Source organism: Struthio camelus, chromosome 4 (genome assembly GCF_040807025.1).
Source record: "Struthio camelus isolate bStrCam1 chromosome 4, bStrCam1.hap1, whole genome shotgun sequence".
Taxonomy (NCBI): domain Eukaryota; kingdom Metazoa; phylum Chordata; class Aves; order Struthioniformes; family Struthionidae; genus Struthio; species Struthio camelus.
In genome coordinates, this window is record NC_090945.1 from 46,243,943 (window position 1) to 46,260,543 (window position 16,601).

The 16,601-nt window shown below is 38.3% G+C and overlaps 1 protein-coding gene across 10 annotated transcripts in view; it reads left to right on the forward strand.

Moving 5' to 3' along the window:
* Positions 1-16,601, forward strand: part of GALNTL6 (polypeptide N-acetylgalactosaminyltransferase like 6) — a 506,336-nt gene that overhangs the window by 448,627 nt on the left and 41,108 nt on the right. For 9 of the 10 annotated variants that reach the window (XM_068942492.1, XM_068942494.1, XM_068942498.1 and 6 more), the window contains 2 exons: positions 2,874-2,991; positions 13,422-13,529. In XM_068942492.1, coding sequence (XP_068798593.1) covers positions 2,874-2,991; positions 13,422-13,529 — 226 coding nt within the window. The remainder of the gene's footprint in view (positions 1-2,873; positions 2,992-13,421; positions 13,530-16,601) is intronic. The other variant, XM_068942495.1, reaches the window with a different exon arrangement.

The following is a 16,601-nucleotide window of genomic DNA, read 5'->3' on the forward strand; positions in this document are numbered from 1 at the left end:
GTTTTGGAGACAATCTCAGGCCTGTTCTGTAGTAACTGCTTGTGGAATGGAATGGAATACATATTCTGTGCCAAATGGTCAGGTTCATGCAACATATTGCTCTTCCCACTCCAATAAAAACCAGAAAGCCATTCTTTTTTGTGCCCTCCATCTCTCTTCCTGCAGAGCACCAAGTGTGAGAGAGAATGTGTTGTGGAGTAGGAATGAACAGAGCAAGATTACATGAAAAATCAATTTTTTAAAAAAGTAGATGTGAAAAATTTGTATCTGCTGCTGTTCCAGTCAATTGTTTAGTAGTTTTGCTAATTGTAATACATATTCTGAACTCTCGTGAACTAGCATCTAAATAACAAGGAGTGTCATTACTCAGTGTTATAACTGGAGAAATCTATAGATTAATTATCATTTGTAAGTATCTGCCAATTATTTCTCAATGTGAAGTCTCTGTTTTTTTTCATCTTGCCTCTGACTCACCTGCTGAGGGGACTGCCTTTTTCATAGTCTGTTCACTGTGGCAAGAGGAATGCGTATGAAATACATGAACCGAATAGAATTAGCAAAAACCTGCGTTTCTCCAGTGATTTCTGGGGCTTCATTTCTTCATTTCTCCATTCAAAAATTTAGTTATAAGCATTCTTCATGCAAGTCTGTCTTTATAAATGGAAATTGTGTTTTGATTATTTAGAACCTGAAGTCACAAGGGACATGCTGTAATTAGATTTACTTTGGTAGGAACTGAAAATATATTGTAGTAGTCAGAATCCTAAGGGGAAGCTTTCTAATAAAAACTCCATTTAATTTATTCATATGTGGAGAGAACAGTCAATATCTAAGGTATGAAATGTCAATAAAAGTAAAAATATATTAGCATTCAGTGTATGTTATACAGCATAGCCTTGCCAGTTAAGAGTACTGCAGCTTTGTTTCACAAAGCCACTACGTGCTTTTAAAAATGTAAGCTCTAAAAGAAAATAGAATCACAGAATCACAGAATGGTTGAAGTTGGAAGGAACCTCTGGAGATCATCTAGTCCAACCTCCCTGCTCAAGCAGGGTCCTCTAGAGCATATTTCCCAGGATTGCGTCCAGGCGGGTTTTGAATATCTCCAGGGAAGGAGATTCCACAACTTCTCTGGGCAACCTGTTCCAGTGCTCAGTTACCCTCTTGGTAAAGTTTTTCCTCATGTTCAGATGGAACTTCCTATGTTTCAGTTTCTGCCCATTGCCTCTTGTCCTGAGAGGACATTAATTAGTCTGTTAGAGCTTCCTAGTTGAGAAAATGGATAGTTTAATATAAGATGTAATATAAACTTAAAAAATTAAATACGTACAAAGCAAACTTGTCTAATAGAGGTGAAAGGAAAAATATCTATAATATTTTTCATTATCATGAATATGGATGAGAGAATCATTTTCTAACATTCCTGTGTAACATTCAAATGGTGGCAGAGGCCACCATTGGCTTGCTATGTTATTTTCTCCCCTGTCATGACGGAAAGATAACTTTATCAAAACTGGCAACACAGCGAAAATAGGGCAGGATATTGTTCCATTAACTTGATATCCTGCTTAATAAACTTCTAACTTACGTGTGGATTCCTGCGATATCAGTCCTCAGTTCACTACCAAATCCTCAATCAGTGGCAAAGGATGAAGTTTTTATTTGCCAGCGAGTTCTTCACGAATGGTAGCATCTGCTTCCATAGCCGCAAACAAATCATCAATAGTAATTCAAATAAAAAATGCCCCTAGGTCAGATAATTTTCCCTCAGGGGTTGCGATGTTACAAAGCACGTCACATAGGACCTCGTTTCATGTTTATTCTCCCGCAAGGAAGTACTGACAGAAAGACAACCAGATCTCTTTTATCTAGTGAAAATTGCTTATCTTTCCTATTGCTGATCAGCCATCAACAGAAATGTCTCTTAGCCCCTTGCTCCAAAACTCACAGGGCAAATGTTGAGCTGAATTGAGTGGACTGGACTTTCTTCAGCCTAAATCCTCCCTCCTGTTCAATGTTAGTCCCATCATATCTCTCTTCCACTGCAACTTCAAGGAATCAGTGAGCAGCATTTAAATCTTGAGAGCTGCCAATGTACTTACAGCATTAGAGACATGATCTTCCTGGTAGTGAACATAACTCGTACTTTCTACTACAAAAATTACTCTTTATACATTTAAAATGCACTTTTTGGGAACGTTCTCCAATATTAATTTTAAATATTAAATTTGTTTGCTATATTGTCTATGAAAAGAGGTGAGTTAAAGCAATTCAAGTAAATTCCATATGTTTTTATGTGATTTTTTTACCAAGGAGCATAGTGAACTATTTGCCTGTGAGGTAAATTATCAGTATGAGACAAAGTTTAAGAGTAATGCCACTGTAGAAGAGCAGATGTTTAACTCTCAACAACTGTCACTTCTCTGTAGCCATCCACTGTCACCTTTCTGCCCTCCTCTAACCAGCACCTATGGGACTGAAATGAATTGACAAGTTTTGCTCACTTTCAAAATTCATTTTCAAAAGTGGGTTACTTTATGTAGAATACAGGAATTGCATTCAGTACTTCTGCATGTTTCCAGAGTCCTTTTCTTTTGCCTCCCACAGCCAATTCTTCTTCAGTCAGAGTCCATCTGGGGTGAATAAGGGTAGATATTGCTTGTTTGCAACACTTTGTCTGCTCCTTCCATAGTTTTGGGATTGTGGGAGCCAGACAGCTACGTTCACACACACACACATGCAGACACATGCATGCACATGCTCTTGGTAGCATCTTCATTGCTGTTAGTCCATGAGCATTGTCAATCTTTTCACTTTTTCAAGCGTGGCATGAGGGTGCCTGTCATTCATAGTTTGCTTTATGCCTTCTTCAGGTCTCCTGTTATGGCTGGAGGACTATTTGCTGTTAACCGAAAATGGTTTTGGGAGCTGGGAGGCTATGATCCAGGATTAGAAATATGGGGAGGAGAGCAGTATGAAATCTCCTTTAAGGTAAGTCACTTTATGCAATAATTCCTTACTTGTGTGCTACAAGATTCTGCTTTACCTCTCTGGATTTTCACTTCTAATACGTTTTGTGATCATGAGGCTTTTATTCACGTTTAAATAAAACTAATTCAGTACAACACTATTTTGCTTCTTAAATGAATTTCTGCTAGTTTCTGAGAGCATTTACATATGCTCCAGAGGCCATAGAAAAATCACTCTGAGTCAATTTTCTCTGACAATCTGGTAGCTTGCTGCCATCAAGAGAATGGAGTTTTACCTCGTTCCTTGCTTCAAGCCTTGTCCTCTTCCTCAACTTACCTTGTATTAGCCTTTGCATTTATTTATTATTATATTTTACGCTACATTTATGGAGCAGATTCAACTCAGTAAACCAACAAAAAAACTAATACGGGGGGAAAAAAAGTAATTTTTTACTCAGGTCAACACATTTAATCATCTCTGGGAAGAGGATCTCCTAGAGCTGGTTCGGGGAAATAGGTGGGAATGAAAGGGGAAAGTTATTGAAAGGAGTCCTTCTTCCAATAGTGGTGAATCACTAGATCTGCTCAGTTGCTATGAGCTATATTCTACAGGCCAGATTTTCAAAATGAGATGATTTTTTAATGGCATTTGGATAATTGCAATGACAAAATATGTGTTTTTTAAGTGCTCAGGTTATGTACAACCAGCCATGGTATACACGGTCTATATATTCTGTGTGTGGGTGTGTGTATCCAAATCAGTTATTTGGCTTTTACATGCTGAGGTGACAGTCTTGTTGCTTTCCACATATATAACAGGTATGTATATTAGTTTGATAAGGACTAATATGCCTAACTTTGAAAATTCAGTTTATTATTATGTTCTAGTATACCCAAAGAATTAAGAACTTTATCTGATGGTCTCTACATGCAAAAACTTTCAATTAGTTGATAGAATTTCAGGAAATAGATGCATTGAGTCAAACATGTTTTGATAAAACTGGATATGAAATTAGAAATCACATTTAGCTTCAGGATCTTTTCAACCTACTTCTAAGTTCCTGCAGTGTAAACCTCAGTAAATAAATTTAATATGTCAGACATGAATAATATTATACATCTGGCTGCATCCGAGTTTCAACACTGATTAATCAACAGAGTTGAGGCCATACTGTTGAATGAAATGTACAACATGATCCTGCACTGGACTGCCAGGCTGTCTTTATGAGAGTTATCAAGAATAGCAACGTGATTTGTATTAACTGTGCAACTCATGTTTCTTTGAATCATTTCTATACCACCACAAAATAAAGGCAGGGGAAACCCAATAGACAGACAGCAAGTTTCGAATATATCGATTTACATTCTATAAATTTAAGTAGTTTCTATCACTTGTAACTGTCACAGCTGTTTCTGACAGGTCACCTAAGATGTTATTATCCTAGTTCCTGTGTTCCTTTATTTGTCATCACAAAGAGTGTAATGGGAATGCAGTCCAGTTCTCTTTTGTAGAGAAACCATGGTAACAGCACTGGAAGTTGAGATACTAGATTGCCCCAGCCTGCTTTGCTCAAGCGATAGATTTTTTCGGAGGCAGCTGGGTCACCCTGACTCTCATTTCAGTCATAGATCCTGATTCATCTCATTAGTATATATTGACCTTGGAGTCCCTGACTTTTTTTATTAGTATTAAAGGAAAAAAAAATTTTTAAAAAGATATTCTATCATTTGCCCAATAGGAATAACAACTTTCTTTTGGAAGAACTTCAACATCTGTAAGTTTTATAAAGAAGGCTGCTGTTTTCTTTGGAATGATGAACAAATAGGGGAAAAAATGGTAGCAGAGAGAGAGGGTAACAGAAAGGGCATTTTATTATATCGGAATCACTAATTCCGCTATAAAAGGTTCAGGAAAGGTTTCTGGTTCAACGGTTTCTGCTTCAAGAGATATAGTTTCAGTCATCTTAAAACTTCTGTCAGATGAACCAAACAGGTTAATTTACAGGCTTTATTCAAAAAGCTTGGGAAGATGTTGGACTTGCCATCTCTCTGTTATTCACCAAGTCTATGAAAAAGCCAGATGATCAACTTGTGTGAGACCCAAGTTCAGTTTGCTCTTCGGCTTGAGTGAGTTTGAAACTATGTCTTACTGTCTTACTTTTCCTTAGAGCGTCCACATCTATAGCCTGTGGGAATGTCGTAGGATGGGTGCCCTATGTTGATGCCATATCTCTCATAAATGTTTTTTTTTTTTGGCAAATAATTATGTATTGTTTGGAGTGTCATGCATCAAGAACATTTCTAACCAGCAGCCAGCTACTTAGCCATTTTCACTTGTTTCTTCTTTGACTCAATTAATTCTTAAATATTTTGTAAAAGCATGACTGGTTTTTATTAAGAAGGTGCAAAAGGAAGCTGATTTGAAATGTCCAATCCTTGTGGCAAGTTCATATTTAGAGGACTGTTTTAGGCTGACCTTTAAATTTAGGGACAGATACAGTGTTCCTTCTATGTTCTTCATATATCATTTTGTTTTTAACTTTAGGATCTGTTTGTGTGAAAGCAGCTGTATAAATGTAAGTAAGTAAATGATCTAGCTGCTATAAGTGGAGATCATGCTGATGACATGACCTTCCCAGTGTTGGACGTGTGATTCTTGTGGTTAATTCAAATATAGTGATGCAATTACGAGGAAACATATGCCAGAGTGAGAGCTGTCATGTACCCACTGAAATGAGGTAGTGTCTGGTTCATCTTGAACCGACTGCCCTGCTCTGTGAGCTGGAGTGAGGAGTGTTCACATATCATTTTTGGGCCTCTTCACTCAGTGGTGAGTTTTAAGCGCCACTTCCTGGATCGCTGAGCTACTGTTCCCTGTACTGATCCCTCTGCTTAACATGATAACAGTAGGCCCAGGTTCCTTAGAATAGACAAGCTGTGACATATGTCTTTAATTATTGCTGCTGTTTGCTTGACCCTAAAGTTTTGAGTGCAAAGATAACCTTGCAGATACATTAAAGAACAACTTTGACAAATGTATATGTCAAATATTTTGGCTGTATATTCCAATTCACTCGTGGCAAACATGAAACCATGCTAAAGAAACAGTGTAGGTCATGTTTGGTGTTCTCTGGCCTAATTTTATTTGGAGGAGGATTTTCTTGATTTTGGAATGAAACTTTGCTCCACAGAAATGCTTACACACCGAAAGGAAAAGATCACTTGCCAGTCAAGATCCTATTAAGAAAAAGCATCTTCTCAAGCCAAAGTCTTTGCACTATTGTATGAGGGATATCCACAGTCATCCCCACAACTCAAGATTTGCTACAAAGCAGGTGGAATGCCGTGAGTGCAGTGTGGGTTTAGAGAAAGAGGGAAATAGGATCTTTTTTAAAAAATAGTCTTGATATTGATAAAATAGCCTGCCTGAAGTCCTCTGATCATCAGCTGCTTCATCATGAACTTGGTATCAACCTCTCTGCTCTGCTCACTCTAGTCCTTGACTGCACTTTGCATACCCCAGAAACACAACACAGAGGTTGGTGCTTACTCATGAAGTCACCACGCATGCTCAAAGGAGTGACTAGCAATAACAAAGCAATGCTGCTTTATGAGTTCAAGATGATATGACAGAGTTCAAGGACTGATTAAAAAAGTAAGATCAGTGATTGAGAGAAAGAAAAAAAGTGTAGGAAGGATGTGCCTGAATTTTTAGAATGATATGGTGGGAACAGAAAACCTCATGCAGGCACAGAGGTGCCATGCTGGACATGCTGGTTCATTAGGTGCCTGGGCGCTTAACTGGGGCAGGTACAGATGTGCGAGGTGGTTGATCCAAACCACAGGGCAAGTGGTTGCCTGGGGAGTCAGGCAACAGTTGCTGACAGGAAGAGGTTGAACCAGATTTAGCCTAGGAAGCTTGGAGGGGAAAGTGTCAATCTCTCTTTCTCACTAGGAGCAACAGAAGCCAGGCCTGAACGTAGAGCACTGTCCTAACCCAACGTCTTTTTCCATGATAGGAGTTGCATTATCTTATTACAGAGGGCCAGAAGGCGGATGGTGTGAGAAAAAGCATATTTGGAGGAGGTGGAGAAGAGGCAATTATAGGGGGGGAAAAAAAAAAAAGATACTGCAGGGAGTGAATCTGCAGTGAAACTGCAGCGTAATTCAGTAAGCTTCCCTAAAATCCAGTAGGCTTTTCTGTGAAAATTCTGTTTGGAATTGTGTCAATGCATGACGGGAAGATTCAGTATGACCTAGTTATTCATGAAAGCACTCCTCAAACTTGTATTCCAGGTGCTGACTTGTTAGGAACACAGAGGGTTAAAAAAAAAAGACACATTTTTAAAATTTGCTTGACCTTTATTTCCTCAGCTGCAAAACATAACGCTTGTTGTTGTTGTTCATTTTGTGCTTGGTAACATTGCTGCAAAGGATGGCAGCGAGCACAGCGCTGGGTGCCATGTTGATTAACTGCTGTTTCCAAGTCAGAGCGCTTGCATGCACGTTCTTTGGATGGCAAGGCAGCCGCAGTCTGCGACTCCAAACATGAACTCTTCATAAAATAGTTTCTTAGATTCATTTTTACATGAGAAATAATATACAGTATTTTATTTTTCTGGCAGCATAAACCTCAGGATCAATTTTTTAATTAAAAAGATATATGATATCTTGCTGATACTGTTCAGCATGCACTAAACTTGTGAAAGCGAGCAAAATGCTAGAAGTGACCTGATGAATAGCTTCTCTTCTCAATAACCGGGGAAGCCACTATTTAGGAAGTCCTAAATTTATACCTGCTAGAAAGACACTGTTAATGTAGTAAACTCCAAAAGATAGAGAGGTGAAAGGTAAGAAATGCATTTCCTGTGTTTGCTGAACACTCTTTACACTGGACATTCTTTAGGAATGGACATCTTAAACCATACCTTGATGAAAATACTAGAGGTGATATCCTAGCCTCTTTGAAGTTACTCTCCTATATCTAGGACTGTTTTATCCTTACACACATTGACACATCTTCCAGATTCTCCTCATCCCTGCCTTCCAGTGCACACCTCCGAGTCCCTTTCTTTACCACCATAGTCATCATTATTATTAATTCCCACCACTGTTGGCAATCTTGGTGGGAGATAGAGAGTAGGGCAACATGAGGGAGTTGTTAGTGCAGTTTTAATCTACACCAAAGTATTGACAAGCAGGGAATATTACCACCTTCCGCAGTGTTTTAGAGGTGCCAGTCAGTGTTGCTGAAATATCCACAGTCATCAGTTTTCATCAGTTTATGTGGTTCTTTTATAATATCACTCTCATGAAATCCCACTGCATCACAAGTAAATGTTTTACTGGTTGTGACCGCACTGACTACAGATTTTGCAGTAATTGTTTCTTTGTTTAATTTTTTTTTTTTGCATTTAGCTGAACTTTATCACTACATGGAAAAGTTCACAGTGAAGTATTCTTCCTTCTCCTTTTCTACAACTGCCAAGTCTGGTCTTTTGGCTTATATTTTAGGAAGTGTGACTGAAAAACCCCATAATAATTTTAAATTCTTATTTTCTGCGGGTTTTTTAGCCCCATTGTGGTAATGCATCTCTCTTGTGGGTAGTCTTCTGGCAGAATGCTCAGTGCACCATGTTGACAACTTTACATGACGTACCTTATAATCCTCTGCCGGCAGTTTACTCTTTGTCTTTTTCTATTCATTTTAGTGTCTCTTGCTGTTGTCTATCTTGTTACTGACTCTCAGCAGTAGTATATTTTTCAATTAGTTTTGAAGCCTGATTCAAGATCCATTCAGTTCCTCCTCAATCTTTTATGTAATTTGCTATAAGTTCCTGTTCCTGTTCCACAGCAACATATCCTCCACTGCTCAGAAATTGGGTCTCTTACTGCAGCAATTAGGATTACGATGTAGCATATGGATTGCAGTCTCACTCTAGCATGCACTGTATTTACATTTTACAGACAGTCCCAGGGCTGGATTACTCACAAACTAAATAGATGAAGCAGAAAAAAAAAAAAACAGGAGAAAGTAGCATTCAATTTTAAAGACAACATGAAGCGCAAAGAAGGTGATTTGCCAAAAACCACACAAGAGCTGTAGAGCAGAGCCAGAAAATGCATCTGTGACATCAAAGCTCCAGTCGAGAACAAAATCTACTTAACTCTTTTAAAAGTTTGCCTTAGTGCTTGCCATTTGCTCTCAACCGTCTCTATAAAGTGTTTTGCAACATTCTGTTGGAAGGAGCTATATGAGAATAAATTGTGGTACAGTACGTAGTCAACACAGAAACTACTACTCTTCTGATAATTGCAAACTGAAGTTTTGTTGTTTTGGTTTTGGTTTTGTTTTTTATACCCTGGCTACAGAGCAAATTCCTTGCTTTTGTAAGAGGGAGGCATTAGCAATCTTGAGTTTTATTGCTTGCTCGTTAGATTAACAGAGGTATCAGTGTTGTGATATCAGTTCACCACATGTCCCACACCACCTAAATTCCTTTCATTGTACATTGGAGATCTGTAATATTTAACACAGAAGTCATTCTCCAGTTTCTTGCATTTAGCGCAGGTGAAATGAAAATGCACAGGGTTGCCAGAATTGATCTTCCCAGGAAAATGTAAAAATGCCTTTAAAATCATTCTGAAGCTGAAAGATAAACAGGAACAGCTGCTAAACGTCCTTCAAGGCAGCCCAGGACTCATTTCAGTTACCCTACACGGCGCACCTCAGGTGCAGCACAGCATTTTCAAGTTTTATATCTATCAAATATAAGCCCAACACAAAGTGGTGTTTCCTCCCGCTTGTTATTGCCTCAGCGTGTCTGAGAGTTTTTTTTTCCTAATTCCTTTTCTCCTTTTATTTTTTTTATTCACATCCTACTGCATTAGAGGAAATGCAATATATGTCTACTTCAGCACCCGTTGTCTGGGTTAAAGTAATACTGCGCTATGTATATGTTTCTGCTTTCTTGTCTTTTAAGCGTGTTCTGTAGCTGACCTTCCTCTGAGTCAAACTGCTGTGCTGTCCACTCTTCAAGGGCTGAGAAACCTTGCGTAATCACTTCAATATCTTCTGTAGCCTTTGAAATAACACCTTCATTTAAAAAATAGTAATGAATACTAAATATATATCTGCACTTTCATCGGTGCCCTGGGCTATTTGCAGACAGCAACACAGAAGAGATTTCCACTAAAAAGAGGTACAAAATGATGCAACACACAAAGCATTGGCAGAAAGGGGAATGAATTTCTTTTTTAAATGACGGCTTTCCTTGCCTTATATTAACATTATCATTTTCATAAATTTTAATATGTTTATGAGTGTGTTTTCCAGTGAATCAATTGACGTGAGATTAAACAGATGAGGATTTCAAGGTTTTCTTTAAGAAGTAAATTTTACAAATGTTTTTGGAAAGAAAAATCATGTCTACATGTTACAGCAAGACTGCTCTAGGCTGTAATGAGCTGTTTTGGCGTGGAGGCAGAGCATTCACTTGGGCCTCCATTTCAAACCCACTGGTAAATTTGTTCCTGAGAAGGACTGTGTTCACTAAGATAGCAGATAGGATATCCTCACAACGGAAACATTTATTAAAATACTCTTGATTCTCTCCACACATATGCTTCCATTTGGCAGAGTGATGCCCAGGACAGGTACCTTTTGCCCCTGGGCTGCTGAAATGCAAAATTTGTCTCCTCATCTGACATGTTAGCATGCACCAAAAGCATCCAGATAGAGGTCCTAAGCCTTAGTCAGGAGATAACTAACCCTGCGTTGGGAGGTAATAAGTAGCAGGTTTCCAGAGCAGCACCCGACCCAGCTGCACCTGACTGTGCAAGTGTTTCTGTGAAACTGCAGGACAAGGTCAAACACATGAATTTACTAAATCTTCCATGGTTTCAAACCTTCTTGGAAAGTTTACACTACTATACTTAGTTTTGCCCTGTAGTGCAGTATAGATTCTCAGTCAATTACCAGCTCTCACTTGGATGCTATGGCTAACAACTATAAGGACTTGCACCTAAAGGACTTGTAAGAAGCAACTTCCTAAATTGCTTTCCAGTTCAAAACTTCACTCTGAAAACCCCTGTTTTCTCAATTCATAGTATGAATAGTGCAGTAAGTCTCAGGGGCTTATGTGTTGTCTTCAGCAACTGCTTTGAGTCACGCACTGAGGTATCCCATTATACAATATTCAGTATCTGCATATTCTGATTACTGAAGTTTACTCATCAGCTCACAGCCGTACTGCCATGACCAGGCAGAAATACCCTGTATCACAAACAAGAAAGCTCATATTGGCACAATGAAAGTGTCTTGTCCATTTTCACTATTGCTTAATCATACCCTACCATAAGAATTGCATTCTTTTGTGGTTTCGGAAATCAGCAGCTATAGCTAGCTGGCAGGCAGGACAAAAGAGAATGAGAAGTGTCTTGGAGATGGACACTGTTCTCCAGAGGCTTCACAGAGAATGTCAAGTATTTATGATCATATTTTCTGATACCTTTTGCTGAGGATCTGGTTTCTGTTGTTTTTACTGGGAGCATTTCAATTTTTAGGTGAATTAGCTTCTGTAAATTGTTGGTACAACTTTCAGTTTCCTATAAACTGTTCTGCTGTAGCCTCAGTCCCAAACTTATTTCACCATCACTCATATATATGAAATGAAAATCCCTTTGTATAAGAAATAGGTATACCTAAGTTCTCTTCCAAATTCATGAAGATGTTTCATGTATGCCTCTTTACCTCTGATGCAATATGTATTTAAATGCATCTTTTACTCTTTATTTGTACGTTTGTTATTATCTCAAGAACAATCACAGATGATGTTTGAGGTATGCTACTGAAACATCTATTCAGTATCACAATATTTGGGGTGGGGTCATGACATTGATGACTTGAGAGGGCTCTTAGATACATATTCTTTCCTATTAGAGATTGCAAACACTGCTCACTACAACTGGGCAATAAAAGAACCCTTCAGTGCTTCTGTTATCCTGTCTTTTCCACAGAAAGATTATCACCAGATCACTCTCCAGTTGCCTTAACAAAAATTGCGCATGATACAGTGTGGCTTTCTAGTGTAGGTAGTAATACAAATATTTCAACCACAGTTTTTTGCGAGATTTGGAAGAATCAATAATGCAACTCTTAGCTATGGGTAAACAATCTTTTCTCTGTTGCTAATCTTGTCCTCTCTTTTTCTCAGCTTGGGTGTGATTTTGTTTTTGCTGACTTCACAGCCTGAAGGCTGAAAGTACTGCAATGTCCCTTATATAGAATAACAGCCGTTCTGTTCTAATACTTGCAAAGAACAAAAAAAAAAATTGTTTTCCCAGGATTAGGAAATAACCTTTGTAATACCTGTATTTTCACTCTAAGCAAATTTGAAACTCTTGATGTGTGACTAGTTTTAGAGTACGTAGAAAGTTCTGCTTGGGGTTTTCTTTGTTGCTGTTGTTGTTGTTGTTTTCCATTTCCATGATGCTTTCAGTGGTATGTTATTGCAAAGTTGAATCTCTCTGTTTGAAATCAGGAAGTTTTGCATATTATTAGTACACTACATAAGCATCTAATTTCCATGTTAGGCTTCAGCGGCTTTGTATTGCCAAAACATGCAAAATGAAGCCTGTGGTGTTACTGGCATGATTTCTGTAGTTCCCTTGATGTAACATGCAATCTTGCTCTCACATATACTTGTTAAGACTAGTCACACTAAAAGGTGTGAAGAATTCCTTACTTGCTCCCCGTCATCGTACAGCCTAATTTTTAGAGCTGCCAAGTCCTTGCAGCTCCCATAAATTTTGGGTAGAGTTTTGGTTGTTCAGACCTCAAGCATCAAACAAAAATACTCCTGATGATTCCATTTGTTTAAATATGAAAAGTATTAATGATGAAACCTAGTGGCCTGCCCTTCTTTTTCTGTCTGCATGAAGCTGATCAACAGGAAATTGATTTCTTTTATTCCTTTTTTCTTTAGAAAAATGAAGAACATCTTAATATTTGAGCTCTGTATTCACTATTCAGTACAATTTATAAGCCAGGTGGTTTAGAATATCTCAGTTTTTACTTCTGATTTACTCCTCTGTGTTTAGAACACTCTTTCCATATATTTTGTGCAGCTTTTTGTCTGTGACATAAATATAGCTTGCTTGTGATGCAGGAGGGCTGTTGGTTAACCTACTAAATAGGTTTTATGTTTTTATTTTGAATGTCCACTGCTTCTGCGAAATGAGGTCCCAGGTAACAAAGAACAGTCTGCCGCATTACCTAATCCTAGCTATTGAACATGCACAGAAAGCCACCACTATGGCTATGAGGAGGCAATACACTAGGTGCGTGTATTGAGGGTGCGTGGTTTTCACATATCCCATTATTTAGAATGCCTTTTTGCCCCATCTCTTTCCATGAATCATTCTTTTATTTGTTTTCTGTTTCCTTTTCAGGTGTGGATGTGTGGAGGTGGCATGTTTGATGTTCCATGTTCTAGAGTTGGGCATATCTACAGGAAGTATGTCCCTTATAAAGTTCCCTCTGGAACCAGCCTAGCACGAGTGAGTAATTGGGCCTTCCTAGTTTGCATTTTCATTCATCCTCAGTCCGTTCATTCCCTGTGAACTAGTTTCTGCATCTAACAGTAAAACATTAATAAGTAAAATGAATGTTTCCGTGTTTTTCAGAAACAAGATGTGCAATTGCTGCAGTTACGCTGCCTTCCAGAGATAACATTTCTAAGAATAAAATGACAGCTTAAAAATACAGGGTTAGAGATTTCAGCACAGAAGTGTACTGATTCAGAAGAACATACGAATAACCTTAGGCTTATGGTTCTTGAACTGCAGTGTTGTCAGTCATAGTTTTTACAAGCAAGACCAATCTGAATGCTCATTTTCTGATCAGTCAGCAAAATAGGCAGAATCTTGCAAAAATAATGTTTTTTGAGACAAAAGAACTAAGTAACAGTGCTCTGAGTGACTGTCTAATTACTATATAAGACCTGGTTATGAAATACAGCCAACTTGGTACTGTGACTGAGAAACTGTGAGACCTCCGTCTAGACATTTCTCAAAGCCTGCTGAACGCATTCATATCCATGAGGGCTTTTTGCTCAAAAGAGAATGTACTGTGCCTTTCTGGAGATGTTCATGGGATGGGAAAAGATAGGAAACAAAGGGCACAGATGTAGCTTCCAGGCACCTACTAGTATTTTTCATTCTTGATTCTAATCCTTTCTATTCTAGATGATTTTTTTTAAATAAAATGACATTAATATTAAAGTCTGCATACTGCCATAGGGTAATATTTTATGAATCATATTTTTCTTAATAATGAAAATGTGGTATCAATAAAAGAATAAATTTCTTGCTTTAAGGGATAGATATTCTTAGTTTCATCACTGTGGGACAAGGCTTGCTGTAATAATTCTACAGCACAAGAAAGAGGAAAGAGGTGTTCTGTGCTGCCTGCCTGACAACGGGCTAGAGAGAGAAAAAGTTTTGCCTTAAAAGAAAGTCCATACAGACAGTGAGACAGAAGATACAGTAATGGGATTCGTGTTGTTGTATGATAGTGACAGGAAGTGTTTTGACTAAACTGTGAAATCAAAATCTTCACCTAATATAGTTATATATAGTCTCTTAAAATTCCCCATCCGGCCTCCTGTGTTGGTTGAAATAACCTGCTTCACTCATGGAACTCCCCCAGCAGAAAGCACATTTAACTTGAAATAAGAAATCCAAACCTCAGTCTCTGTTTTTCCCCATTACAGAACAAAGTATCTTATTAGAGAATGTGCTGTCTTGTGTATTAGCAGTGGGAGCAAAATACAATCATTTTTATTCAGACTATTAGCATCTCGTACAGTTCAACACTGAACTAGCTTTCACGGAAGCACTATGAGAACCTACAGCCATCAGTTACCTCCCAGCCTCCACGTACTTTATTTATTTTAGCTTGCTTTCAAAAAAATCACTTGTGAAGTATTACAATAAAAATTTTCCCTTTTCCCTTTCCTTTTTCAAAAGGAAAAGCAAGGACATATTCATCTTCAATTAATAGACAACCCCTTTGATAGAGACCACTTCTGGTTCTGAATAAACTGACCTAAATGGAGCTGTTAGCCAAAGCAATACTATGGCGGTATACACATAAGTGGCCTGGATTTTGCAGCTGTCTTTGGGTTATCCTCGAAATATTGTGTTGTATCCTCCAAAAATTATATTCTAGCCCTTATGTGAACTTTATCTAAAACCTTCTTACAGCTCAGCAATATAATGAATAACATACTTGAGAATATCTGAGAGTAGTATTCGTGTTTGTTGAAAGCAATAATTCCCATACAATTTCAGTTCCACAAAACTTTTTCCTAAATCTTTTTGCATCTTCTGCTATACGAAGGAGGATGCTGGAGATGCGGTGTGCAAAGGAATGGGCCCCAGGAAGCCCAGCTGTGGCTGTAGGATTGCAGTAGCCTCTTTTTTAGTCAAGGGAGAATTTCCCCTAGTACATCAGATACTGCATTAGAGAGTCACAGATTTCCTCATCCTGTCCCTCAGAACATAAGCGCGAGGGGTGTGGAGACTGGAGCTAGGAAGAAGAAGGAGCTTCTAGACAATCTGAGGTGTAGCCCAGTTGAGATAGTGGCATGGATGTCTTTCAAACTGTTTCAACCACTGAAATGGTTTAGGCAATTCGTGGGATTGCCTGTAACAAATACTGCTTACAGCGATCATTTTACCTTCCCTTCCCTTGGGATTTCACCTATTTACATCTTACATTGGCAAGGTGCAGCACACAATTTCAGCTAGCTACGTAATACTTGACCAATCTAGATAACTTTTTGAAGAGCTGTGGCCTGGCACAAGGATTGCATAGGCTTTATAAAGCAAGAGACTTCAAGCCTGCTTAGCCTCCCGTATCACGAAACAAAAATTGCTGTACCACACACATTAACATGTATCATGACTTCGATTTTCTATGTCCTTATTATCATATTTCTTACCTTCTCATCTGCCACTCATGATCTGCAAGGCCCAGACATATTTTTTGCTTACACACATCCCATAAATTGAATAACATCCAGGTATGAAGTGCTCTGCCAATAAAACTGTTCAGTCGTACAGAATAAAAGGAAAGCAAACTGAAAAATGCTGAAGTAGATTTATAAAACAGACCATGAAAAACAGAAGAAGATAGAACTGAAAAATTTTCTGGAGAAGTCTCAGGATGTTGCTGCTTGCCAAATGCAGTCAATGCCCAATTTACAGGTAATTGCACATAAAGCAAGATTAATGGGCATAGAGATGTCAGCAGTCATTCTACATGGTAATATGGAAGCACCACATAATTATCACTCATTCCCAACCTGTCAACCTCTGCACAGAACTGCAGCTACTAATAACTATTTTTATCTGTTTGCTTTTGGTAGAACATACATATAAAGAGTGAGTCCCCAAATCTTAACATCCTGTGCAAGATGCTGCCCCATTAAGGGGTTCTGAATTGTTTTACTGGGTTATTTTAGTAGCTTTGGTATTCTCGAAAGATGCTTCGTTGTTTAGAATTCTAGCTATGCCATTTTGTCTTAGTTATCTAATAAAATAGACTTTAAAATATGACTAGCAATT